Source organism: Moschus berezovskii, chromosome 2 (assembly GCF_049115385.1).
Source record: "Moschus berezovskii isolate FMDL1 chromosome 2, NW_MosBer_1.0, whole genome shotgun sequence".
Classification (NCBI taxonomy): domain Eukaryota; kingdom Metazoa; phylum Chordata; class Mammalia; order Artiodactyla; family Moschidae; genus Moschus; species Moschus berezovskii.
Genome location: NC_142461.1, coordinates 786,840 through 814,523, shown reverse-complemented (window position 1 = coordinate 814,523; position 27,684 = coordinate 786,840). Strand labels below are relative to the sequence as shown.

Here is a 27,684-nt window from a genome sequence, read left to right as displayed (position 1 = left end):
GGGCCAGGCCCAGCCCTTTGCCACTGTACCACACAGTCTCCTGTAGGGGCATCTGAAGAAGTCATTTATGCAAAACCAGCCGTCCAGCCTGCCATCGAAATCAGGGTTCCCTGGTTAAGTGGTCTGCACAGGCACCTAGCTAAGTTCTGCGGGAGGAAATGGGGGCTCAGAGGAGTAGGCTGCCCTCCCTAGGGCGTCAGCAGAAGAAACGGGTCTTTTCACCTGAACCGAGTGAAGCCGGCCCCACCCCCCGGTGTCAGCCTGCTCCCCCAGCCTCAGCTGAGCAAACGGCTCTACTGCACCCCCATCTGCTCAGAGCAAAACTCAGTGAGAAGAGGCACCTTTGATTCCACTCCTGCACCTCCACCTCCCATTCATCAGCAAGTCCTGCCAACACCCACCCCTTTGTCAAACATATGGATGGAGTCCCTGGTTTGTCTCAGACACTGTCAAGGCCTTCCCTGCCTTCCCCTGGAGTCTCTCCCTGCACCAGTACTCCCATCACAGCTCTGCCTCTTGCAGCCCTTTCCACGTTAGGTTACTTTGGAGTTTCCCTCTGCTTGCCCCTAGCTGCTGCCCATGTCTGTTTGTTCACCCTTCTGTCCCAGCTCCGCGAGCAGCTCCCGGCTTTGCAGAAACACGTAGTGATGGACTGGGTCCAGCTCTACTCTCTATGTGACCCTTCCTGGTTGGCCCTGGGGCCCCGGGTGGCTCATCCTTTGGAGATCCTCGGTCCAGAAGCCACCGACCCCCGGATCAGGAACACCACGTCTGCGCCTGTCACTCTGGGACAACGTGCTAACACCACATACAAGCCGGGGTCCTGGTGCTTTTCGGGGTCTTCTTGTTCCCCCTTGTGCAGGCTTGTCTGCAGTCATGCCCTGAGGCTTCTGAGACCCAGATTGTGCCTCTGCTGTTTCTTTACTTTAATTCTTATCTGTTTATTTTTGGCTGTGCTGGGTCTTTGTGGCTGCGCCCAGGCTTTCCCAGCTCGCAGTGAGCGGGGCACCTCACTGGTTGCAGGGCGCAGGCCTCTCACTGCGGCGGCTTCTCTTGTTGCAGAGCACGGGCTCTAGGCACACGGGTTTCAGTAGTTGCAACATGTAGGCTGAGTGGTTGTGTTCGTGGGTTTAGTTGTTCCAAGACATGTGGGATCTACCTGGACCAGGATCAAACCAGTGTCCCCTGCACTGCAAGGCAGATTCTTAACCACTGGACCACCAGGGAAGCCCCACCTCTGCCACTTCTCTGGCATTTTAGAAGCATTCTGTACATCACTGCAGAGCCTCCCCGTGTGCACACACACCTCTGTAGGGGCGTTTCTGAGACTGAGACTCCGGGCAGGTGTGTCTCTTCCTTTGACGTTTATCCAGTGGTGCCAGATATTGTCCCGAGTGCTTCACAAGCTTTTCCTCTTGTAAGCCTCACGACGTCATCCTCCTAAAGGTCAATAAACGACGCCCAGGGGGACTTCCCTGGTGGTCCAGTGGTTAAGACTTCGCCTTTCAACTTGGAGGTGGGGGCAGTGGCCTGTGTTCCACCTGGTCGGGAAGCTAGGCAACATAAAACAGAAGCAACATTGTAGCAAATTCAATAAAAACTTTAAAAATAGTCCTCACAAAAAATAAATAAAATGTAACTATGCTTTAGGGATTGTGGGCGGGAGGAGAAGGGGACGACAGAGAATGAGATGGCTGGATGGCATCACCCACTCGATGAGTTTGAGTGAACTCCGGGAGTTAGTGATGGACAGGGAGGCTTGGCGTCCTGCGATTCATGGGGTCGCAAAGAGTCGGACACGACTGAGCGACTGAAATGAACTGAACTGAACTATGCTTTAAAAAGGAAAGAAAGAAAGGAGACCCAGGCTCAGTGGCTCGCCCGAGGTCACAGAGCCTGGAAGAGGGGGCCCAGCTTGAACCAGCGTGCCTTGTACCTAATGCGGGGCGGGCCGGCCTGGTCTTGCCTGAGTGTCTCCTAAGGGTCAGGCTCCCAGGCGTGAGTGCCTAGTGTCTAAGCACCACCTCTGTGAGTGAATCTGAGCTGTGTCTGCGTCCTGCGAGTCTAGCCTGTGTGCGAACCCACGTGTGTGTCTGAGGCGGTTGTGTAACAAGGCCGTGCTGCTTCCCGGGGAGCCCTTGTGTAGCTGTGTCACAACCCTGTACGCGAATCGGGGTGGGAGGGCAGGGGGGCGCACTCGCGCTTGCATCTGAGGACTGGATCTCCGAGTGCGCCTGAGGGTCTGAGGGTCGTCCCGTCGGGTCTCCGTCCTCCCCTCTCTGTGCGCCTCTACCCCAGCGCCCTCGCTTCTGTCCGGGGCGCCCCGGCCCGGCGCGCGGCGGGACCGGCTCGGACTACAAGTCCCGGCGGCCCGCGGGGCGCGCGGACGCAGAGGGCGGGGCGGGGCCGGCTCTGACTACAAGTCCCGGCGGCCCGCGGGGCGCGCGGACGCAGGGGGCGGGGCTTGGCGGAGCGGGGGCGGGGCTTGGCGGGGCGCAGACCCGACTGCGGCACCGTGGCCGCCGCTCCCTCCTCCCGGTCCTGCAGGTGCTGCGGGCGGCCCGGCTCCGCCGCGCCCCGCGCCCCCGGCCTTCCGCCTCGGCCCCTCCCGCGGGGCCTCGCGACGCCCGTGCCGGCGATGAGCGCGAGGAGCCGCCATGAGCGCAGGTGAGCGCGCCGCCGGGGCAGACGGGACCCGGGCGCTGTCCACTTGCCTTTGGGAGACCCGCACCGCGGGAGCGGCCTCAGGACACCCCCGCGCCGGGACCCCCCGCCCGACAACCCCGCGCCGAGCACCGCCCCCGACTCCAGATCCCAGAGAGGCCGGGAGCCCCGGGTGGCGCCCTCCTAAAGCCCCGGGCGGTTCAGCGCCCGGCGCCGCCGTGCAGGGGGTTAACCGGGGCGCGGGCCTCCCGGTGCGGAGACCGGCGTCCAGATGGGAGAGGCGTGGAGGTCGCTGCGTCCGGGCCTCTGAGCGGGTGTTCTTTTGGGCTGGAAGAATGAATGGAGCTGGAGGAGCCAAGGGTTCCTGAATCTCTGTACTGGAGTGCCCTGGGATACAAATGTCACTCCAGGCCTCCAGAGGAAGCCTCATTGCCCTGGCTCAGGGACCACACTGTCCCTGTCACCTGTCCCAAGCCGTGTGTCTGGAGGCCACCTAATTTAAATCCCATCTGCTGCGAACCTCTCTGCAGCTTCAGACCCTTCAGGCTCCTTCAGACCCTGTCTCCCACCTCACTCCCCCAGCCCCGACTCTAGAGTGCAGACCGGCTGAGGGACTGTGGCTCTTGGACTCCAGGTCCAAAGATCAGGGAGCTCCTGGCAGGCAGGTTGTCCCTGATTCAGCCTGGCTCGGAGAGGAGCTCCTGGGCTGCAGGAGAAGCTCAGCAAGGGAGGAGGCTGCCCTGGGCCTCCACCGGGTCATCAGCAGGAAACTGGCGCTTCCGCAGGAAACAAGAGGTTCCCAAATGGCTTTGACTTCAGTCCCTCGTCTCTACAGTGCTTGTGGCATTGCCCCGGGGCTGTGGAATCAGACTAGGTTCAAGTCTAGTCTTGACCACTCAGAGCTGTGTGACTTTGGACATGTTTATCAACCTCTCTGAGCCTAATTGAAATGGGGATCCTAATCCTTACTTTCCGAGAGGTGGCTGTGAGGGTGAACGGGAGGAATGTGTTCCTTCAGACTCACTCATTTCCAGCTTCTCCCCTTTCGAGCTCTGTGAGCCTGGGCAAGGGACCTTGAAGCTGTATTCCTCAGCTTCCCCAACTGTAAAACGGGATGATAATAGTCCCTCCATCAGAGGGTTACCCGTGAAGATCGGTTGCTGTTATCAAGAGCAATGCCGTCATTTGTGAAAGTATTCTCATCTCAAGCAGCTAGCGGTCCCGAAAGAGATCAGATACTGCCCTGACCTTCCTGTGCCATCCCTGGGGAGCCTCAGATGCGAGTAGATATAAACAAAGCCTTTTGAGTATTTTGACAGGTGTTCTGCAAAAGCAGGCCCTGGGCTTGACCTTGCTGGGAATCTAGAGTGCTCCACAGATGTGACTTCCTCCTTCCCCAGCTTGACTGGAAGAAGTGATGGGTGTGTGAAAGACACAAGGAGGAACTTCCAGAGGGAGCAACGCTTAGATCCTGGGAAGCGAGATGGTGAGGGCAGCTCCAGGTGGGCCCTAGCGGAGCCCTTCAAGAAGAGGCTGGTCCCTCTGCACCTGCCAGCTGGCTCAGGGCAGGAGAGGGCCTCAGCGACCCTCGCCCCGTTGCTTCCCTGCCCTGTTAGGTCAGCGAGGCGTGCCGCCTCCACTCACTCATTCATTCGGTAGGTTCTGGGCGCTGTGAGCAGGAGCGGGTGACGCCTGTGCAGGCCTGAGACGCTGCTCTCAGCGGAGGCGGGAAGTGGGCAGAGAGGACTTTGGAGTAATGCCCTTTCCAGTTGTGAGACAAGTTGGTGGGCACCACGCTGCAGCCCTGTCCCCAGCACGGCTGCTGGCCTGGTTGCGTGGAGGCCAGGGAGCGGCTGCTGAGCGCACAGCTGTGGGTTTTCAGACGGGGGCGATGGGAGCGTGGAAGGGAGCCTGAGAAATAGGTTGGGGCGGAAGCCACACCTCCTTGGCAAAGGAGCCGGTGACGCCCTCCTGCACAGGCCACGCTTCAGGAACTTGCAGGCCACGCTTCAGGAACTTCAAACACCCCCTGGGCCAGCTGCCTCAGGGTTACGATCCTGGAGAGGGGGAAGCCAGAGAGGCTGAGGCCCTTGTGAAAGAGCCAGGACCACGGTTACTGATGGGGACGGCAGCAATGGCAGGCATGGAGCTGCAGTTAAGAGCGGGGACCCTGCGATCACACCGCCTGGATCACATCCCACCACCTGCTGGCTGTGTGCCTTTGGGAGACTTACTCCACCTCTCTGGACCTCAGTTTCTTAATCTGTAAAATAGGGATAAAAGCAGTCCCCGCTTGACAGTGGTGAGGAATGAGTGAATCAAAGTGTGTCAAGCCCTTCAGCGGTGCCTGGCCTGTGTCAGCCCCCTTTGTGGTGGTGGTTTGGGGTTGTTTTTTTTTGACCTTGCAGCTTGCAGGGGATCTTAGTTCCTTGACCAGGGATTGAACCAATGCCCTCTGCAGAAGCAGCACAGAGTTCTAACCCCTGGACCACCAGGGAATTCCCCCGTAAGGTGCTCTTCCCCTTACACCCACGGTCAGCCCTAAAGGGGAGAGACCACCCACTCTGCCCCCTCAGGAGGCAGGTCTCCAGGGCTGGCAGAGGCTCTGGTGGGAAGACCAGTGGGGACTGTGGTCTCTTCTAGGAAAAGGGCTAGGCCTATCGGGGGCCCAGGCCGGATGGGTCCTGAGCACCTGGTGTCCTGCCCTGGGGTGAGCCACCTGCTCCCCGCCTAGAGCCACAGACACACACAGGCCCACAGCAGAGAGGAGGGCCACACACGTGCAGAGAGCGGAGGCCTCAGCCCGCTGCCACCTGTGCACAGTCAGCAGGATGGGCAGGAAGTGACGCCCTGACAGGCCTCCCTCAGAAGCCGGGCTGGGTCGGGGCCAGAAAGCCAAAGGGACCACCCCCAGGGTCTCTGTGAGCCCAGGGGGAACGCTGACCAGGCCCAGGTGATTGGGATCCACGGGCTTCATGCGTGTGTGTGTATCTGTGTGTGTCTGTGTGTGTGTGTCTGTATCTCTGTGTGTGTATGTGTGTGTGTCTGTGTGTATGTGTGTGTGTATTTGTGTGTGTCTGTGTGTTTGTATGTGTCTGTGTGTGTGTCTGTATGTATCTCTGTGTGTGTGTCTGTGTGTCTGTGTGTGTATGTGTGTGTGTCTCTGTGTGTGTCTGTATGTATCTCTGTGTGTGTGTCTGTGTGTGTATGTGTGTGTGTCTCTGTGTGTGTCTGTATGTATCTCTGTGTGTGTGTCTGTGTGTATGTGTGTGTATCTGTGTGTGTCTCTGTGTGTGTCTGTATGTATCTCTGTGTGTGTGTCTGTGTGTATGTGTGTATGTGTGTGTATCTCTGTGTGTGTCTGTGTGTGTGTGTGTCTGTGTGTCTGTGTGTTTGTGTGTGTATGTGTCTGTGTGTGTGTCTGTAAGTATCTCTGTGTGTGTATGTGTGTGTATCTGTGTATGTGTGTGTCTCTGTGTGTGTCTGTATGTATCTCTGTGTGTGTATCTGTGTGTGTGTGTTTGTGTCTGTGTGTGTGTCTGTATGTATCTCTGTGTGTGTCTGTGTATGTGTGTGTATCTGTCTGTGTGTCTGTGTGTCTGTATATGTGTGTGTGTGTCTCTGTGTGTGTCTGTATGTATCTCTGTGTGTGTATCTGTGTGTGTGTGTTTGTGTGTGTATGTATCTGTGTGTCTGTGTGTATGTGTGTGTGTATGTGTGTGTGTGTCTCTGTGTGTGTGTCTGTGTGTGTGTATGTGTGTGTGTCTCTGTGTGTGTCTGTATGTATCTGTGTGTATGTATGTGTGTGTGTGTTTGTGTGTGTATGTCTCTGTGTGTATCTGTGTGTGTGTCTGTGTGTATGTGTGTGTATCTGTGTGTGTGTCTGTGTGTGTGTGTATGTGTGTGTGTGTCTCTGTGTGTGTCTGTATCTCTGTGTGTGTGTCTGTGTGTATGTGTGTGTATCTGTGTGTGTATGTGTGTGTGTGTCTCTGTGTGTGTCTGTAAGTATCTCTGTGTGTATGTGTGTGTGTGTGTATGTCTCTGTGTGTATCTGTGTGTGTATGTGTGTGTGTGTCTCTGTGTGTGTCTGTAAGTATCTCTGTGTGTATGTGTGTGTGTGTGTATGTCTCTGTGTGTATCTGTGTGTGTATGTGTGTGTGTGTCTCTGTGTGTGTCTGTAAGTATCTCTGTGTGTATGTGTGTGTGTGTGTATGTCTCTGTGTGTATCTGTGTGTCTGTGTGTATGTGTGTGTATCTGTGTGTGTATGTGTGTGTGTGTCTCTGTGTGTGTCTGTAAGTATCTCTGTGTGTATCTGTGTGTGTGTCTGTGTGTGTATGTGTCTCTGTGTGTGTCTGTATGTATCTCTGTGTGTGTGTCTGTGTGTATGTGTGTGTCTCTGTGTGTGTCTGTATGTATCTCTGTGTGTGTATCTGTGTGTGTGTGTTTGTGTGTGTATGTGTCTGTGTGTGTGTCTGTGTGTATCTCTGTGTGTGTGTCTGTGTGTATGTGTGTGTATCTGTGTGTGTGTCTCTGTGTGTGTCTGTAAGTATCTCTGTGTGTATGTGTGTGTGTGTATGTGTGTGTGTGTATGTCTCTGTGTGTATCTGTGTGTCTGTGTGTTTGTGTGTGTATGTGTCTGTGTGTGTCTGTATGTATCTCTGTGTGTGTGTCTGTGTGTATGTGTGTGTGTCTCTGTGTGTGTCTGTAAGTATCTCTGTGTGTATGTGTGTGTGTATGTGTGTGTGTGTGTATGTCTCTGTGTGTATCTGTGTGTCTGTGTGTGTATCTGTGTGTGTGTCTGTGTGTGTATGTGTCTCTGTGTGTGTCTGTATGTATCTCTGTGTGTGCTTCTGTGTGTATGTGTGTGTATCTGTGTGTGTGTCTGTGTGTGTGTCTGTATGTATCTCTGTGTGTGTGTCTGTGTGTATGTGTGTGTATCTGTGTGTGTATGTGTGTGTGTGTCTCTGTGTGTGTCTGTAAGTATCTCTGTGTGTATGTGTGTGTGTGTATGTCCCTGTGTGTATCTGTGTGTCTGTGTGTGTATCTGTGTGTGTGTCTGTGTGTGTATGTGTCTCTGTGTGTGCTTCTGTGTGTATGTGTGTATATCTGTGTGTGTGTCTCTGTGTGTGTCTGTAAGTATCTCTGTGTGTATGTGTGTGTGTGTATGTGTGTGTGTGTGTATGTCTCTGTGTGTATCTGTGTATGTGTGTGTGTGTCTCTGTGTGTGTCTGTAAGTATCTGTGTGTGTGTGTGTGTATGTCTCTGTGTGTATCTGTGTGTCTGTGTGTATCTGTGTGTGTATGTGTGTGTGTGTGTCTCTGTGTGTGCGTCTGTGTGTATGTGTGTGTATCTGTGTGTGTGTGTGTATGTCTCTGTGTGTATCTGTGTGTCTGTGTGTATGTGTCTCTGTGTGTGTCTGTAAGTATCTCTGTGTGTATGTGTGTGTATCTGTGTGTGTGTGTGTCTGTGTGTGTATCTGTGTGTGTGTCTGTGTGTGTGTGTGTCTCTGTGTGTGTCTGTAAGTATCTCTGTGTGTATGTGTGTGTATCTGTGTGTGTGTCTGTGTGTGTGTGTGTCTCTGTGTGTGTCTGTAAGTATCTCTGTGTGTATGTGTGTGTGTCTGTGTGTGTGTGTGTCTGTATGTATCTCTGTGTGTGTATGTCTCTGTGTGTATCTGTGTGTCTGTGTGTGTCTCTGTGTGTGCCTGTAAGTATCTCTGTGTGTATGTGTGTGTATCTGTGTGTGTGTGTGTCTGTCTGTGTGTATCTGTGTCTGTGTCTTTCTCTCTCTGTATTCCCCCGAGACTAGGCCCTTCCTGGAGCTGGTGGCAGCTCCATGGATTTCTGAGTCGCCCAGCAGACAGGTAGATCGGCCGTGGTGGAGCCTGGCCATGTGTGGGTTTTGAGTCATTTTGTTGAGAGCCTGCAGGCGGTGCAGGCATGTGCCCTGCTCTCTGGCGGTGCCCACTGGTGCCTTTTGCTGAGAGCCTTCAGTTGGTGCAGGCGTGTGCCCTGCTCTCCTGTGTGACTCAGCCTCAGTTTCCCCATTTGTACGAACAGGAAAGATGAGCAGCTCCTCATTGTGTTGCTGGGGAGTGAAAGGAGGTCATTCCTATAGCAGGTTTGAGCCACTCTTGTCACCCAGGAGGTGCTTAATGGACGTTGGCGGTTCTGACTCTGATCATTCAGTTCAGTTCAGTTCAGTCGCTCAGTCGTGTCTGACTCTCTGCGACCCCATGAATCACAGCACACCAGGCCTCCCTGTCCATCACCAACTCCCAGAGTTCACTCAAACTCATGTCCACAGAGTCAGTGATGCCATCCAGCCATCTCATTCTCTGTCGTCCCCTTCTCCTCCTGCCCCCAATCCCTCCCAGCATCAGAGTCTTTTCCAGTGAGTCAACTCGTCGCATGAGGTGGCCAAAGTATTGCAGTTTCAGCTTTAGCATCAGTCCCTCCAATGAACATCCAGGATTGATCTCCTTTAGAATGGACTGATCATTACCATAGTAATTATTATCCCCATCCTTAGGTGGAGGCATGGGGGCTGGGAGAGGAGAGAACAGACTGTGTGGTCTGATCTGATGGGCTTTAAGATCCTACCTCACCTCTCTGAGCCTGACTTTCTTCTGTAAAAAGGGGGTAGTTCTGTGCTCACGTGGCAGGGTCACTGTGTTACCCACAGAAGAAGGACCGGGAGCAGAGCCCACACGTTGTGGGTCCTTGGGAAACGCTGACCTTCCTGGCTGCCTCCAGGGTTGGAGCAGCTGCAGGAACCCGAGTGTTTGCGGGCAGAGCCCCTGAGGGGCTGGGGTGTTGTGACAGGATCAGCTGCCTGGGACACCTTGGGTTTGTTGGGTGGGACCTTTTAGCTCAGGCCTCTGCAGGGCTCTGTCTGGGGAGGCAGGGAAGGGAGCCCAGAAACTCAGCAGGCTGCTCCCCACCTGCCCGGCTTCCCACCTCCCGCAGCGAGCCCTTCCCGGGAAGCATGCAGCTGCCCAGCACCACTGCCTTCATGCCCGCGGGTCTGGGAGGGGCTCGGGCATCTTTCTGTCTTAACAACTTCTCCGAGAGTTCTGGGGACCACAGTTGGAGAAACCCTGGCAGAGAGTGGGAGCTGTGCGTCCTACCCCCTCCAGGGCCCCAGATCACCCCCTGTCTGCCTGCTCTGCTAGGAATGTAGCCCTACAGTAGGGAAAGCAGGAGAAAAAGAATGATTTCTGCAGTAGAAATGCCTACCACGCTTCCCTGAGCCTCAGTTTACCCATCTTTAAAACGGGCCCTTTCCTCACAGAAGGAAGCTGCCCGCTGTTGCTCTGGGCCCTGGCACGTGGCAGCGTCTCTCCTCAGGGTCTGGGGGCTTGCTCAGCTCATTCCCCCCTCCAGCCCGCCCCCAGTGACAGGGTTCTTCGCTCCTCCCTGATTTCACCTCCACAGTGAGGCTGCCCTTATGTCTTATTGGTCTGGATTCTCAGTGTCTCCTCGCGGCCAGGCCTGTGCTGGGCATGAAGGTTGATCACGGATGAGGAGCCCTGTCCCTGCCCTTGGGGTGGGGCCAGGTGGAAAGTGGGGTGCAGAGCTCCCAGGAAGGCAGCAGCCAGGTGTGTGGGTGCTGGCAAAGCCGGGTGGGCCCCAGGCCCTGACTCTGGGCCACAGCCAGTCAGCAATCCCCAGGGGCACAAGGAAATGGCGCTATGAGCAAGAGCCAGCACGACGTGGAGAACAGGGCCAGGAAGACACGAGTTGCCGGGTATATCAGCTTAAGTCGTGTTTGACGAAGGGGGAGGAGCCCCCCACCAAGGATGTTTCCCCTTCTGCCCACAGACAGCAGCCCGCTCGTGGGCAGCACGCCCGCCGGCTATGGGACCCTGACGATCGAGACATCTACAGATCCCCTCAGCTCCTCAGTTTCATCCGTGGTACGTGGGCGGGGAGGCGAGGGTGCAGGCAGGGTCCCCAGGCCGCAGTGGTTAAGCACCCGCCTGCCAACACGGGAGACGCGGGAGGCGTGGGTTTGATCCCTGGGTTGGGAAGATCCCCCGGAAAGGAAATGGCAGCCCGTTCCGGTGTTCTTGCCTGAGAAGTCCCACGGACAGAGGAGCCTGGCGGGGTGCAGTCATGACCTTGGGGTCACAGAGAGTCGAAAGCGACTGAACACACGCACGTGGACAGGGAGGGGCAGGCGAGCTCTGCTGGGGGTGGACCAGCCCGCCCAGCGGCCCTGGCCTTGCCCGCCGTGCAGAGGCTCAGCGGTTACTGTGGCAGTCCATGGAGATCCATCGGCTATCACGCCGTGGTCTGGATGCTGGCGGGGCTCCCTTTGCTGCTGTTCCGGTGGAAGCCCCTGTGGGGGGTGCGGCTGCGGCTCCGGCCCTGCACCCTGGCCTGCGCCGAAACACTCGTCATAGAAACAAGAGACAGAGAGGTGAGCAGGCCGGGCGGGGCGAGCCTGGAGCAGGAGGGGCGGCAGTGCATCGGGCTCGTGGGTGTGAGACGCCTGGGTTCCCGGCCCAGCCTGGCTGCTGTCAGTCTGTGGGGCCTGACGTGGGCGCATCTCCTCCCTCGACCGCAGCCTTCCCATCTGAGCAGCGGGCAGACAGGCGGGGCGGGTGGCTCCCAGGAGGTCCCCCGCAGCCTTGATCCCTGCCTCCTCCAGCGGGGATCACCTGGCTGTGGGGTGGGAGCAGGGAGGGATCACTCCTGGACCGAGTCCACGCCTCCGTGTTCCAGGATAGCTCGTGGCAGCTCTGTACGGTCCAAGTGCAGACGGAGGCCGTCGGAGTGGATAGGTGAGGCAGCGCGTCCCCCTTCCCAGGAGCCCTGCTCCCGCTCTCCTCCCGTGAAGGCACCGGCCCGGGCCTCCTGTCCCAAGGAACGCAATGACTAGGGACAGGCGGTGCTGAGCCGGCCTGGGGTCCACAGTAACCCCACCCCCCCGCAGCCTGCAGCCGCCCCCACAGACGCCGGCAGAGGACGGCCGGAGCCGGGCGGCGGTGGGGGCAGAGCCGGAGGACGCCTGGAAGGACACTGAGCGGCTCCACAGGCCCGATGAGCCGGTAAGTGCGTGGCGGGACTCCGGACACGCCCTGCCCGACCCGGGACCCAGTCTCACACCCTCTGCGATTACAGCTGGCCTCCACTGTGCTCCGGGCACCTCTGGTTCTCCTAAGACTCCAGGATACTGGCTGATCACCTTTCTTATTTTGAATTAATTTTTTATTCATTTTTAAACATTATGGGCTGCGCTGGCCCTTAGTTGCAGCACACAGGACCTGTCGCAGTTGCCTGACCAGGGATGGAATTCCAGCTCCTGCATCAAGAGCGAGGGGTCTCAGCCACTGGGACCCCAGGAGCCCCTGTGGGTCACCTCTTGCATTCCCACCCCTCTCCCGCCTCCCCTGCCTGCCTCAGGCCCCTCTCCGCCTGCCCCCCACACACACCCTTCTGGGGCCGCCCCCAGCCCACCTCTCTCTGTGCCCCCTCCAGCGGAGGCTGCGCTACTATGTCTTCCGGGGCCAGCGCTACGTCTGGATGGAGACCCAGCAAGCCTTCCGCCAAGTAAGGTGGGCACCACGGCAGCGCTGGGCTGGGCAGAGGGGCTGGCGGGGGGCTGCCCTGCGTGGACTCCGCTTTCAGCTCCAGGCCTCAGCCCCCGTGACCCCAGGCAGGTCATGGAGCCTGTTAGGGCCTCAAGGTTTCTGTTTGTAAATAAGTTGTGAAGGGGATTGTGGCCTTGAGTTCTCGGGTTTTTCTGAAGGTTGTTTGTTTTGGGCTGTGTTGCGTCTTCGCCGCTGGGGGTGCTGTTTTCTAGTTGGGGCACATCGGCTCCTTAGGGCCGCACCTTCTCTTGTTGGGGAGCAGGGGCCTGGTTGCCCTGGGGCACGTGGGTTCTTCCCTGACCAGGGCTCGAACCTGTGTCCTCTGCGTCGACAGGAGGGCTCTCAACCGCTGGGCCACCGGGGAAGCCTCATCCTAGCACTGTTTGGAATGTAAAGTACGCACTTGGTCGGCAAGGCTTAGCCCAGTACCCGGCCCGCGGTGACAGCGCCGCTGGGAGCAGACTGCCTGCCCTGGACGCGGACCTCCTGGCACAGAGTGGGGTCTTGTAGCTGCTCTGCCACCTACTGAGGGCTTGAGAAACATGAGCTCACTTTGTGTCTTAGTTTGAGCCCTGAGAAGCAGACCCCAAGACAGGATTCAGGTGCAGGGAGGCTGGAAGGTGACGCCAGGAGACACCGGGGAGGCAGGCAGGGAGGAGAAGGCTGCGGAGGCGCTCGTCGTGAGTGCCCGGGGCACAGGCCTTGGGGATCTGTTTGAGCCAGTGATGCACACATGCCTGGGGGTGCCCTCACCCAAGGAGCAAACCGGGGGGCCTTACCTGTACTCTCCCGGCCGTTACCTGTCACGGAGTCCGCGAACTTGGGCACGATTCCGGCCGACCCAGGAGGAGCCCTGAAGCCACGACACGTGGTTGCAGTAAAAGGCAGCGCCGCCCAGAGGTGAGCGCCCAGCTGGTGTGCAGATGCCCCAGGAGCCTCCGCTGCAAGAGAGTAGGAGTCACTGCCGTGTTTGTGGCTCAGTTGGTGCCAGGAGCCGTCCGAACACGGGGCAGAACGTACCCCATTGACCCCACCCACAGCCCCGGGAGGTGGTGCTGTCCCCAGCTCCATCCTGCATGTGAACATCTGAGGCCAGGGGAGCTAAGTGACTTACCTAAGGCGGCATCTTTTTTTTTTCCTAATACAGTTGCTTTAACAAGATTTACACCAACTTTATCTATATACGTGTGTATTTCAAAATCAGAGCAGCAGCCACACAAACGGTTAGCGCAGAACTGGTAACAATGCGTAAAACATTACGCAGCGTGTGGTTTCCACTCATTCTGGCATCGATGTCAGTAAGTAATCGCGGCACTAAACATCACTGAACAATAGCAGCTGTTGTCCCTGCTAGGTATCTTCGTCACCTCTCATTGCTTTTCTTGGGTGACAGGGTTTGAGGCCCAATCTGAGGAACAAAAGGGGAACGTCAGGGCTTCCCTGGTGGCTCAGACAGTAAAGACTCCGCCTGCAATGCAGGACACCTGGGTTCAATCCCTGGGTCAGGCAGATCCCCTGGAGGAGGGCATGGCAACCCACTCCAGTAATCTTGGACAGAGGAGCCTGGCGGACTGCTGTCCACAGGGTGGCAAAGAGTCGGACATGACTGAGCGAATGTCGTGTTCACTTCTTTCAGGCCCAGAGTTAGTGCGGGACGCGCTCTCTCCTGGGGGCTGGGGTGGCAGAGGCGGGCCAGGACGGGGGGACAGAACCCAGCCCCACCGCCCGCTCAAGACCCCTCCCCTCCCCCAGCCTGCTGGACCACAGCCGCACCTGTGATGACCTCCGCCGCTGCAGCGCGGGCCTCAGCCTGCAGGACCGCACTGTGAGGTGGGAGCTGCCTGAGGGCTGCGCCTCCGTCTTCCACCCCGGGGTGTAGCCTGCTTCCCGTCTCCTGCCTTCCCTGGCCTCAGTCTCCCTGGCTGTAAAGTGGGGCGTTCCACCCCCACCTGGAGAAGGAAATGGCAACCCACTCCAATATTCTTGCCTGGAGAATCCCATGGATGGAGGAGCCTGGGGGGCTACAGTCCATGGGGTCGCAAAGAGTCGGACACGACTGAGCGACTTCACTTCACTCCACTCCATCCCCACCAGAGGGTCCAGCTGCTGCTGCCCACCCCTCATCTGATGGCTCTGTCACCCATCTTACAGAAAGGCTGTCTACGGCCCCAACGTGATCAGCGTCCCGGTCAAGTCCTATCCCCAGCTGCTGGTGGATGAGGTAGGGCTGTCCCTGCCTTGCCCCAGCTCTGGCCCTGTGTGGCCTGGACCGGGGCTTGCCCTCTCTGGGCCCCTTAGAAGAGGCGGGTCCTGCCTGCCGTCCTCTTCTCCGCAGCGGAGACGACTCAGATCCCGCCCCGGTCGGCTCAGGGAGAGGGATCGGAAGTTCTGGTCCGGGCTGGGCTCAGAGGCCGAAACACCCACACGGCCAGGGCTCCCGCTTCGCCGAGAGCCGGGCTCCAGTGCCTGGGTCCTTGTGTGCATTGCCCACCTTCCTGCTCCAGCAGCCTCGCAGCCGGGACACGTTTCACACATGAGGAGCTGAAGCTTCAGAGGGGGGAAGACATGGCCAGGGTCACACGGGGACAAAGGGAAGCCAGTGACGGACACACAGAAAGTACGGGCTGACAGGGCCTTTGAGCTGGGGCGGACACCGGTGAGACAGAGGGGAGGCCCAGAGCCCGACCTGGTGCAGGCTGTTGGCAGCGTGGGGCATGGGGCGTCAGGCAGAGACCGAGCCCTCCGTGCCCTGGCGCCCCTGCAGCATGGTGGAGTTGGCAGCAGCAGCCTGCAGAGCTGCCCCACCCTCCTGTGACAGGCGGACAGTGTGCGTGGCAGGGGTCTGGCTTGCAGACCTGTGTCCCCTTAGAGCAGGGAGTGGGGCCGAGGGAGTCAGGGCAGGACCAGGAGATGGTCCTGGCTTCTGTCCTTGGAGCCAGGTCCATCCGCTCCGGGCCCTGCCCGGGGCTGGTCCCCGCCGGGGGCCCCGGGCCCTGACGCTGCCTCCCCGTCCCCCAGGCGCTGAACCCCTACTATGGGTTCCAGGCCTTCAGCATCGCGCTGTGGCTGGCTGACCACTACTACTGGTACGCCCTGTGCATCCTGCTTGGCTCTGCAGCCTCCATCTGCCTGTCCGTCTTCAGGACCAGAAAGGTGGGTGGGCGGGGCGGTGGGCACGGGGCAGGTGTCCCGGGACCTCCACCCACTCGTGCCCTGCTGTCCGCCTGCCCACAGCAAAGCCAGACCCTGAGGGACATGGTCCAGCTGTCTGTGCGGGTGTGCGTCTGCAGGCCAGGGGGAGGTAAGAAGCCGGGGGAGGGGAGGCAGGAAAGCTGGGAGAGGTGACAGGCTGCAGGGGGAGGGAGGCAGGGGGACGGGCAGAGGCAGATAGGCTGAGGGGGGAGGAGCCAGTGGAGGGGCAGAGACAGTGGCCCCCCAGCCCTGCTAAGGCCCCTGCTGACCCCCCGCTTGCCCACAGAGGAGTGGGTGGACTCCAGCGAGCTGGTGCCCGGAGACTGCCTGGTGCTGCCGCAGGAGGGCGGCCTGATGCCCTGTGACGCGGCCCTGGTGGCCGGCGAGTGCATGGTCAACGAGAGCTCCCTGACAGGTCAGCCCCTGGCGCTTCCCCCGCCCCCACCGCCGAGCTCCTCTGCCTTTCAGAACGGTCTTAGCTGGAGCTCTCTTTCCCCTTTGCTGTCAGGTAACCATCCTGACCTCACCCCTTCCTACTCCAGAGACCCCGGGGGAGGCCCTGCTGCTCTTCACCAGCAGCCAGTTTGGGGCTGAAGTCAATCTCTTTGCTGGTTTGAGTTCCATGAGTAACACAGCTGGTTACAAAGTGATCCCAGTGTGGGGGAGCAGCACCTTCCCCGACCCCGGCCCCCCAGTCCGCTCATGCTGTGTGCTCGAAACTCTTCCCGGCTCCCTCGAGAGACAGTTCCTGGAGCGAGACAGCCTCACTGTGCCTGTGTCTTCTGTGTGCTCTGGGCCTCAGTGTACCTCCCTGTAAAATGGGGGCAGTGACTCCTTCACACGCAGTTAGAAGAGCTAAATGAGGCCCAGGGCTCCCGTAACAGTTCTCTGCTTAGGGCTCGGTCTGGTCAGTGGGGGGACTGCCTGGGCCTCACGCCACTTACCCCCCAGGGGAGAGCATCCCAGTGCTGAAGACGGCCCTTCCCGAGGGCCCGGTGCCCTACCTCCCAGAGGCCCACCGGCGGCACACGCTCTTCTGTGGGACCCTCATCTTGCAGGCCCGGGCCTTTGTAGGACCCCATGTCCTGGCAGTGGTGACACAGACAGGTGCGAGGCAGGGGGCCGGGCAGGGACACTGGGGTCAGCAGCCGGAGGAGAGGGGACACAGAGCCGGGCGGGCTGGCTGGGTGCAGCGGGTGGGACCTTGGCGAGAAGGAAGGCGCCCCCCCAAGGGAGAGAGCAGCCCTGTGCTCCCCAGGAGGCCCCTGCTACGTGGGAAGAGGACCCAGTATCACCAGATTGGACTTCTTTTCAGCCAAAGCTACAATCTGGATTTGAAGTAAACCACCCAGCTTGTAGCTGGTGTTACTAATTCTGTGTTGAGTAAACCTATGAAGTCTGGGCAGGACCTGTGGGTCTTCAGCTGGGCAATCACTGAGCCCGGAGCTGTGGGCAGTGTGGGGACAGGCAAGGTGACCCTTCCTGACCCCTGCTTCCCCTTGCAGGGTTCTGCACGGCCAAGGGGGGCCTGGTGAGCTCCATCCTGCACCCCCGGCCGCTCAGCTTCAAGTTCTACAAGCACAGCATGAAGTTCGTGGCCGCCCTCTCAGTCGTGGGTGAGTGGCCCCCTGCACCCTGCCCTTCAGGGGCCCTGAACCCTGGCCCAGCCCCGCTGAGCCCCTCCTGTCTCCCCAGCTCTGCTTGGCACCATCTACAGCATCGTTATCCTCCTCCGCAACCAGGTAAGCCTGGGGGCTGGGGGGGAAGTTCTGGGGGATGCCCAGGGCCCATCCGGGCTGGCCCTGGCCCTGACAGCGCCTCCCGCCAGGTGCCTCTGGGCGAGATTGTGATCCGGGCCCTGGACGTGGTGACAGTGGCCGTGCCGCCCGCCCTGCCGGCCGCCATGACCATGTGCACGCTCTACGCCCAGAGCCGGCTGGAGAGCCAGGGCGTCTTCTGCATCCACCCACCACGCATCAACCTGGGAGGCAAGCTCCGGCTGGTGTGTTTCGACAAGGTAGGGGCCGCGGGGACACCGACATCACAGCCAGGCCCCCACATCCACACCCAACCCCGCAGCGCTGACCGAGGGCCTGCTGAACCCGGGTCCCCACTGCCGGCCCATGGCCCTGCTCTGAGCACCGGCAACCTCCTTGTGTCCTGGGATGGAGACACTCAGAGGAGCCCTCCACCCTCAGCTCCACCTGTGTCGTGCTCATGCTCTGAAATGCAAAATGTCCGAAATCACCTAATTTGTTTGAAGACCACTGAGGGCCTGCTGGGTACCCAGTGTGTGTGCTAAATCGTTTCAGTCGTGTCCAACTCTGTGCAACCCGGACCATAGCCCGCCAGGCTCCTCTGTCCCTGGGATTTTCCAGGCAAGAATACTGGAGTGGGTTACCATGCCCTCCTCCAGGGGAGTTTCCCGACCCAGGGATCGAACCTGTGTCTCTTCCGTCTCCTGCATTGGTAGGCAGGTTCTTTGCCATCACTGTCACCTGGGAAGCCCCTGGGTACCACGGGGGGGTCTGGCAGTCAGCCCCTCAGAGATGTGCCCGCCACCAGGATGAGCAAACCAAGGGCCATGGAGAGCTGCAGATGGCGGTGGGCTCCAGGGAAGGAAGAGACGGGGTGCATGGGAAGGAGGCAGTGGGGGACGCCCTTAGAGAGACGGCAGTCGAGGCTCCTTGAGTCCCGCAGTGATCTTTGAGGGGTGGCCCCCACCGCGATGAGAGTGGGGCTGGCCTGGCGGAGGGGATAAGTCGTGTGGCTCCTGGCTCCTTGGAGGAACAGACTGTGGGAAACAGTGAGAGATGAGACCCGCAGAGCTCTGACTGATTGAAGGCTGGCAGGCCTGGTGAGCAGGCTGGACATTATCTGCGCAGTTGTTTTTTTGTCTGCGATGAGTCCTTGTGGCTCGAGCGGGCTGTGCTCTCGCTGCGGTGCGCAGGCTTCTCATTGTGGGCGTCTCCTGTCTCAGGTGCCTTTCTGTGCGGCGTCTCCCGCCGCAGGGCACGCTCCCGGGCCCAGCGGCCACAGTACTTGTGCCGCGCGAGCTCAGTGGCCCATGCCATGTAGGACCTTCCCGAACCTGGGATCGAGCCTGTGTCCCCGCGCTGGCAGGCGGGTTCTTATCGCTGCACCCCCAGGGAAGCCCCAGGTGTTATTTAAACTGAAAGAGTGGAGCGTGGTCAGATCGCAGAGCTCCCAGGCTCTTGAAAGGGCCGGTGTGGAACTGAGCCACCGGAACGGTGCGGGAAATGTGGGATCCTTTCACCCCATTCACCCGTTCATTCCTTCCCTCATCTCCCTGGGAGCCGGACACAGCCAGGCCCTCTTGGTGTCACAGTGGACAAGGGGCAGGGGAGTACAGAGGCCACGGGTGGGAGCCCTGAGCAGGCAGACTCCCTGGAGGGAACGATGCCAGACAGAGAAGCCCCAGGGCTTGAGGGGCATCCTGGCCAAGGGGCCTGCTTGACCAAAGGTCCGGAAGCACAGAGGCCTCTCCTGGCTCCAGCCCTGCCTCCCGGGGTTCCCAGGGGCCCCCCTAACTGGGGACGCAGGTGCCCACCACCCAGGACCAAGCTCACTGGGACTCACCACTGACCCACCCGCTTGCCCCCTGCAGACGGGAACCCTCACTGAGGACAGCTTGGACGTGATGGGGGTGGTGCCCCTGAAGGGGCAGGAGTTCCTGCCCCTGGTCTCGGAGCCCCGCCGCCTGCCCGTGGGGCCCCTGCTCCGGGCACTGGCCACCTGCCACACCCTCAGCCGGCTCCGGGACACCCCAGTGGGCGACCCCATGGACCTCAAGATGGTGGAGTCAACTGGCTGGGTGAGGAGCCCAAGCAGATTTGCCCCTGCCTCTGGGCACCTGGGCCAGAGGGTGAGCCCACCTGGGCTGAGCCTCCCTGGTCTCCACTTTCAGGACTCCTGGGGGGTCTCTCTCTTACCCACCAGGAATAACAGTGGCCTGGCCAGCCCTGTGCCAGCACTCTGCTGCAGGGGCCTCATCTCGTGGGGGGAGCTTAAAAGCTGCCTGACTGGGAGGAAACGGGGAGATTTGGAATGACGTGTCCAAGGTCACCAAGCAGCTTGTAAATGGCAAAGCCAGAGTTTGAACTCGGGTCCTCCCAACTCCAGAGCCCACACTTGTGACATCTATTCCATCCGGTCTCCCATCAAGGAAGTCCTCCAAGGGTCTAACTCGAGTCTCTTCCTACCGCCTCTTTCCCGGGGCCAAGGGTTGGCCAATCCAGGTCAAGCCAGTGCCCTGCCCCTTGATGCCCGCACCCTCTGCCTGCCTCCCAGGTCCTGGAGGAGGGGCCAATTGCAGACGCAACATTTGGGACCCAGGTTTTGGCGGTGATGAAGCCCCCGCTCCAGGAGCTGCACCTTCAGGGCATGGTGAGTCGCGGGGGCACCCATGGGGCATGGGGTGTGGGGAGCCCACCGGTCAGCCCGCAGCTGCCCTCCGGTCCCGCAGGAGCCCCCAGCGCCGGTCAGCATCCTCGGCCGCTTCCCCTTCCTGTCGGCGCTGCAGCGCATGAGCGTGGTGGTGGCCTGGCCGGGCGCCGCCCAGCCCGAGGCCTGCGTCAAGGGCTCTCCCGAGCTGGTGGCCAGCCTCTGCGACCCCGCGACAGGTGAAGGGGCCCCCGGGGTTCTGGTCGGTGGGTGCCCCACCCCCACCTCCGCTCCCTGACCCACCCCTGCCCTGTCAGTGCCTGCCGACTTCGCCCCAAGGCTGCAGAGCTACACGGCCGCAGGCTACCGCGTGGTGGCCCTCGCCGGCAAGCCGCTGCCCGTCACGGCCAGCCTGGAAGCTGCTCAGCAACTGTCCAGGTGGGGACCGAGCACCTGCTTTGCACGCACGGAGCCAGGCCCGGTGCCCTGCGGGGACTGGGGAGGCGCGTGGCCTGTGGCCTCTGACCTGGGTCTGCCCCCAGGGACGCGGTGGAGCAGCAGCTGAGCCTCCTGGGGCTGCTGGTCATGCGGAACCTGCTGAAGTCGCAGACGCCGGGCGTCATCCAGGCTCTGCGTGAGACCCACATCCGCACCGTCATGGTGACAGGTAGGCACTGCCCGCGGGGCGGCCCTGAGAGGGCAGGGAGCCTGGCGTCCCCTCCGGGGCATCTCTGCTGGGCTCCTGCTCCCGGCCTGGTCCTCTTCAGACATTTCAAGTATCATCACGGTTCCCTCCGAGGGGTAGTTGTCACCCCAGCTGACAGAGGAGGGAGGCGAGGCTGAGCAGGAGTGACAGCCAGGCGTCCACCCTGGGTGAGCACCCCTGAGGGTGGGGGGGCAGGTCGGCCCCTTTCATGGGGGAAGGAAGAAAGACTCCAGCCAGGGCGACACGGAAGGGCTCAGTGGGTTTGTGTCCTCCCCTGGTCCTCCCTCTCCTGCACACACACACACCCACACACCCACGTACACACCCACACACGTATACACACAGATACACATACACACACACAGACACGTACACACAGATACACATGTACACACATACACACACACACATGTATGCACATAGACACACATGTACACAGATACACACGTACACACACACGTACACACACACATACACAGAGAGACATGTATACACACATACACAGATACACACGTACACAGACACACACATATACACACACACCCAGACACACACACATGTACCCACACACACACATATATACACATCCACAGACACAGATACACACATGTACACAGACACACACACGTGTACCACACACCCACATGTATGCACACACACGTACAAACACATCCACACCCACTTACACACACACCCACTTACAGACACATACATACACAGACACAGATACACATACATACACCACACACCCACACACGTATACACACACAGACATACGTCACACACGTATACACACACAGACATACGTACACACAGACACAGATACACACATACACAGACACACACACACTCACATATACATACCCACACACAAACACACACAGACACACATGTACACAGACACACACAGACACACATGTACACAGACACGTATACACACAGATACACATACACACACAGACATGTACACACATATACACATGTACACACATACACACCCACCCACACATGTATGCACATAGACACACACATGTACACAGAAACACAGATACACACGTACACACACACCCAGACACACACACACGTACACACAGACACACATATATACACATCCACAGACACAGATACACACATGTACACACACACACACACGTGTACCACATATCCACATGTATGCACACACACGTACATACACATCTACACCCACTTACACAGACACATACACACACAGACACAGATACACATACACCACACATCCACACACGCATACACAGACACACACACGTACACACAGACACAGATACACACACACACAGGCACACACTCACATATACATACCCACACACAGACACACATGTACACAGACACACACAGACACACACACAGAAGGGCTCAGTAGGTTTGGGTCCTCCCCTTGTCCTCCCGCCCCTGCACACAGACAGACACACACAGACGTATATACGTGCACAGAGACAAATACACAGATACACACACATGTACACACACACGTACAGGCACAAACACCGACACACGAACACATGCACACGCAGACACGTGCAGACACGTACACAGATACACACACAGACACACATGTACACAGACACACATAGACACACACACACAGACACACACAGACACACACACACAGACACACACACACACAGACACACACAGACACACACACAGACACACACACACAGACACACACACACAGACACACACACACAGAAGGGCTCAGTAGGTTTGTGTCCTTCCCTTGTCCTTCCACCCCTACACATGTACACACATGCACACTCACACACAGACACAGATATACACACATGTACACAGAGACACACACACACACACGGAAGGGCTTAATAGGTTTGAGTCCTTTCCTTGTCCTCCCGCCCCTACACACACACACACACACACACACACACACACACACACACACACACACTCTCTCTTCCCAGCAGAGCCCCACAGCATTAAACAGTACATGTGGAACTGAACCCAGGCCCCCGCTTCTCCTAAGACCACTTCTGAACGTTAGCTGGCTCACTTCCTGGCTGCGCGTTGTTTCCAGGTCTCAGTTTCAGGCTCTCTCTGGCTGCAGCAAGCAGGGCTGCTCTCACTGCGGGGCTCCTGTGGCTTCTCTCTGCAGAGCACACGCTTTGGGTGCCCAAGCTTCAGTGACGGCAGCGCTGGGCTCAGTGGTCGCAGCTGGCAGGCCTCAGAGCATGGGCTTCTGTGGTTGTGGCGCACAGGCTCAGTTACCCGCTCAGCCAATCGTATTGGACGGAGTCCGTCCAGCCTCAGTTTTCCCAGCTATACACATGTCAAGGTTAGGATGGCCCCCCAACAGCAGCCAGACCCTGACCATGCCCCGCACCCCCAGGGGACAACCTGCAGACTGCGGTCACCGTGGCCCAGGGCTGCGGCATGGTGGGCCCCCAGGAGCGCCTGGTTATCGTCCATGCCACCCCCCCTGCGCGGGGCCAGCCTGCCTCCCTTGAGCTCCAGCCACTGGAGTCCTTCGCAGCCACGAACGGGGCCCAGGTGAGGCTGACCCCGAGTTCCAGCCACAGCCCCCCACGCCACCACCTCCGTGTCACCTGCTCCAGGCCCTAGCTCTTGGGGCGGCACGGGGTGCTGAGCTGAGCTTCCCGGGCCCCCAGGATCCTGACCCGGCTGCCAGCTACACCATGGAGCCAGATCCCCAGTCCAGCCACCTGGCCCTGAGCGGGTCCAGCTTTGCTGTCCTTGTGAAGCACTTCCCCAAGCTGCTGCCCAAGGTAGGGCCCCCCGGTCACCCCACCCCTCGCCGGGCTCAGCTGCCTCCTCTGGGCTGCCTTAGCCCCTCCCACCTCCCTGTGCCCCCAGGTGTTGGTCCAGGGCACCGTCTTTGCCCGCATGGCACCCGAGCAGAAGACAGAGTTGGTGTGTGAACTGCAGAAGCTCCAGTGAGTGCCTGCGGGCGGGCCAAAGCGGGCGGCTGGCCTGCATGTCCCTGCTCCCACCCTGGGCATCAGGAAGCTCTCGGCTTGGAGAGCCCCACGGGCGCCCCTGGGTCTGTCCTGCTAACAGGCACCCCAGCCCTTGGTATCTGCAGGGGACTGATTCTAAGAGCCCCTGCAGATCCCGAAAGCCACACAGGCACCCTGCGGGCAGGGGGTGCAGCCAGCCCCCGGCTCTGCCTGCAGAGCCCCTGGGGCGGGGGGTCGTGTCCAGCCGCGGAGGCCCCTGTGGGCCCAGAGCCGGCGGGTGAGTCGGGCCGCCCGCCCTCCTGTCCCTGCCAGGTACTGTGTGGGCATGTGTGGGGACGGCGCCAACGACTGCGGGGCCCTGAAAGCGGCGGACGTGGGCATCTCTCTCTCCCAGGCCGAGGCCTCGGTGGTCTCGCCCTTCACCTCCAGTGTGGCCAGCATCGAGTGTGTGCCCATGGTCATCAGGTAAGGCAGGCCAGGTGCCGGCGGGGGCTGGGGGGGGCTGGGGGGTGCTGGGCGGGGCCTGGACCCCGCACACCCATGCCTGCTCCCCAGGGAAGGCCGTTGTTCCCTGGACACATCATTCAGCGTCTTCAAGTACATGGCCCTGTACAGCCTGACCCAGTTCATCTCTGTGCTGATCCTCTACACGGTGAGCATCTCCTGGGCCCTCGGCCAGGGGGTGAGGAGCCAGAGGGTTCTGGAATAGTTGGTATGGCCACAGATCCTGCTCCAGCCACGTGGCGTGGGTACCGTGGGTCTCATCAGTGAGGATTGTCTGAGATGGTGAAAGCGCTGAGCCCCTGGTGCACAGTAGGTCCTCAGAAACCAGAGCAGCTGTCTTGGGCTCGAGTTTCACACACCCTCCCCCCGCCCAGCCCCCTGGTCCCCTGGGAGCTTCCACCTGCGGGGAGACTGAGGCAGACCCCGGGCTGGGATGAAGGAGTTGGCGGCCTCTCTCCCACGGAGTGACCTTTCCCCACATGTCCTGACCCGGACCTCAGCTGTGCCCCCTGCATCCTGCCAGTGGGCATCGCCCCCTCCCTGCTGGGAGCACACGCTGAGCACCCCCCGGAAGTAGGTGACACCGCGGGCAGTAGAGGCCTTGTGCTGGCTTCTGCCCCATGTCCACCTGCAGCCAGGGGAGGGCAGGAGCCGTGAGTCCTCTAGGGCTGCCTTCAGGCTGGGCGCTCCCATCAGACCGAGGCCGCCCAGGTCAGCGGGCATGCCTTCCCCAGACCTGCGAGGGACTGTGGAGAGGCAGGGCGGTGTCCCTGCCATCAGACCAGCAGTTTCGAGACCCGCGAGCGGCTCGGGAGAGGCAGGGCACAAGGATGCCTCCCACAGCAGGGCTTTTCAGGGCAGGGTGGGTCCTCCCGTCAGACTGGGAGCTGTCCTGCCCGCTCCCCGCCGGCAGGTTAACACCAACCTGGGAGACCTGCAGTTCCTGTTCGTGGACCTGGTCATCACCACCACGGTGGCCGTGCTCATGAGCCGCACGTGGCCAGCGCGGGAGTTGGGGCGGGCACGGCCGCCCGGGTCCCTGCTGAGCGGGCCGGTGCTCGGCAGCCTGCTGCTGCAGGTGGCCCTGGTGGCCGGCGTGCAGCTGGGGGGCTACTTCCTGACGGCGGCCCAGCCCTGGTGAGTAGCGGGAGGCGGTCCGCCTCCCCCCGCGCCGCGTCCCCGTCCCCTCGTTCCCTGACCCCGGGCCCTGTGCCCCCAGGTTCGTGCCTCTGAACGGGACCGTGCCCGCACCGGACAACCTGCCCAACTACGAGAACACGGTGGTCTTCTCCCTGTCCAGCTTCCAGTATCTCATCCTGGCGGCCGCCGTGTCCAAGGGGGCGCCCTTCCGCCGGCCTCTGTACACCAACGGTGCTGCTGCGCTGGGGCACGCGCTGGCCGGGGGCGCGCTGGATGAAGGGGTGGGGGGCGCGCTGGACCGTAGGGAGGGGGCTCGCGCTGGGAGGAGCGGGGGCGCTGGATGACGGGCCGGGGGACTGGAGCCCGCGGGGCCCTGTCGGGCGCGGGTGTGAGTGCACGGGGCCCCCTGACCTGACGGGCTTCCCCCAACCCCCAGTGCCCTTCCTGGTGGCCCTGGTGCTCTTCGGCTCCGTCCTGGTGGGCCTCGTCCTGGCGCCCGGGCCCCTGCAGGGGCCGCTGATCCTGAAGAGCATCACCAGCACCCCCTTCAAGCTGCTGCTGCTGGGCTTGGTCGCCTTCAACGTCGTGGCGGCCTTCATGCTGGAGGTGGGTCCGCCCCGGGCTGGGGTTGGGGGTTCCTGGGGGAGGACTCGGCCCCAGCTGCCCCCGCACCGCCCTGTCCCTTCAGAGCCTGCTGGACCAGTACCTCCCTGGCTGCCTGCGGTGGCTCCGGCCCAAACAGGCCTCCAAGAAGCGCTTCAAGCAGCTGGAGAGGGAGCTGGCGGAGCAGCCGTGGCCGCCGCCCGCCGGGCCCGTGAGGTAGCGCCCCTTGCCGGCCCCGTGAGGTAGCGCCGCCCGCCGGGCCCGTGACGCAGCGCCCCCTGCCGGCCCCGTGAGGTAGCGCCGCCCGCCGGGCCCGTGACGCAGCGCCCCCTGCCGGCCCCGTGAGGTAGCGCCGCCCGCCGGGCCCGTGACGCAGCACCCCCTGCCGGCCCCGTGAGGTAGCGCCGCCCGCCGGGCCCGTGACGCAGCGCCCCCTGCCGGCCCCGTGAGGTAGCGCCGCCCGCCGGCCTGCAGCCTGCACACTGGACCTGCTGCCTCTGAGCCTCCGCCGGACCCCATAGCCCCTCCGCCATCCCCCCTGCAGCCCCGAGGCCCCGCCTTCCCTCCTGCCCGCCTCCCCCCAGGGAAACGCTCGCTATCCACATCCCCGACTCGGGACATTCCATGTAGACAACAGACACCGCCCCAGGCAGAGCCGCTGTCAATATAGCAAATAAAGTCGTCCTATTTTCCTGGCCGTGCCTGTCTCCTGCCTGACACCAGACCTGGGTCCCCTCACGTGCTCCTGGCACCCCCTGAATTTTTCAGATGGTGGACCGTGCCCCTTTCTGAGCTTCCGTGTCCTCGTCTGACAGTAACATTTCCAGGTCACGCACGTGCCCAGTGCTCTGCTCAGCGTGTTTGTGTATCGTCATTTAATCCTCATGACTGTGGACTACCGTTCCTCCCCTTCTTTCAGGTTTTATTTTTCGTCGTGCCACACGGTTTGCAGGATTTTAGCTTCCCAACCAGGGATCATGCCCCGCGCCCAGGCAGTGAAAGCACCGAGTCTTAACCACTGGACCACGGGGAGTTCCCAGTCCCCCTTTTACAGATACAGAACCTGAGGCTTAGAGGCCGTGCAGCAGGGAGTCAGAACTGAGACCAGGGAGCTTTGACCCCAGAGTCCGCGCTCTTAACCTTCTTACCCTCCTGTGGAGGCAAGAGAGAACAGGATGTCTCAGACGAGCGCCAGCACCTACGAGGCGTTAACTGGGGCAGCTCCCTGCTTTCCCGGCCACCCCATCCTGGGCTGTGTTTGTGGGTCCTGTCCCTCCCTCAGATGAAGACTCAGGCTCAGCTAGAACCACGTGCACCGTCCCCCAGGAGAGGTTGGGTGCTCCTGAAGTCATCCCAGCGTGGGGGGTGGGCTGGCCAAGCCCCGCCCTAGTGATGCGGCGGGTCATCTGTGCTGGGCGGGGGGCGACAGGAAAGAAAAGCCCCTCTCCAGCCTCTTTACTGGAAGCCTTGGTGCACCCCCACCCCCCAGCTTGCCCTTGCGGGAGCTCAGTGAATGTTAACTCAAACTGAGGACCAGGACGTGGCATGTGGAGAGGCAACTTGTGCCACCAGGGGCACCCACAGACCCTCCGCTGGGCGCTGAGTCTCAGCGGCCGCTCAGGTGGCAGATGCTCGGGGGGCCAGAGGACACCGCCAGGCCTGGGTGTGAGTCCCTTCTACCCCTAACTGCTTATTCCTGCCTGTGCCGGGCAGTCATGTGTCAGACACAGTGCTACAGTGACGAACAAAGACATGACCTCTGCCTGGGTGCAGTTTATAAGACGTGGTGTGAGAGGCGGGCAGGAAAGGGGGAGCTCTCCAAGGAGACGGGGACAAGAGTGCCCTACCTGCTACCCCCCCCCCAAATGAACTGCCACCTGTGCTCGTGTCCTTAAGACAAAGG

At 60.3% G+C, this 27,684-nt stretch overlaps 1 protein-coding gene across 6 annotated transcripts; it reads left to right on the top strand.

The window, feature by feature from the left end:
• The first annotated feature begins 2,477 nt into the window (after window positions 1-2,477).
• Window positions 2,478-26,478, top strand: ATP13A2 (ATPase cation transporting 13A2). Of its 6 annotated transcripts, none has more exons than XM_088842899.1 (29): window positions 2,479-2,667; window positions 10,489-10,583; window positions 10,907-11,089; window positions 11,395-11,453; window positions 11,606-11,720; window positions 12,151-12,227; window positions 14,016-14,093; window positions 14,415-14,484; window positions 15,282-15,416; window positions 15,498-15,564; window positions 15,742-15,870; window positions 16,407-16,562; window positions 16,961-17,071; window positions 17,151-17,197; window positions 17,284-17,472; window positions 19,084-19,290; window positions 19,767-19,862; window positions 19,942-20,098; window positions 20,177-20,297; window positions 20,402-20,526; window positions 22,946-23,106; window positions 23,226-23,342; window positions 23,431-23,510; window positions 23,847-23,999; window positions 24,090-24,186; window positions 24,952-25,175; window positions 25,258-25,409; window positions 25,615-25,784; window positions 25,867-26,478. In XM_088842899.1, exons 1-29 carry the CDS (start codon window positions 2,658-2,660, stop codon window positions 25,999-26,001), a joined length of 3,516 nt encoding a protein of 1,171 aa, XP_088699025.1. In that variant the 5' UTR covers window positions 2,479-2,657; the 3' UTR covers window positions 26,002-26,478. The 6 variants fall into 6 exon arrangements, with proteins under 6 accessions (XP_088699020.1, XP_088699025.1, XP_088699023.1 ...); XM_088842897.1 differs by having other exon boundaries at window positions 25,258-25,425; XM_088842894.1 differs by having other exon boundaries at window positions 2,478-2,667; window positions 25,258-25,425; window positions 25,615-26,478.
• Window positions 26,479-27,684: the final 1,206 nt, after the last annotated feature.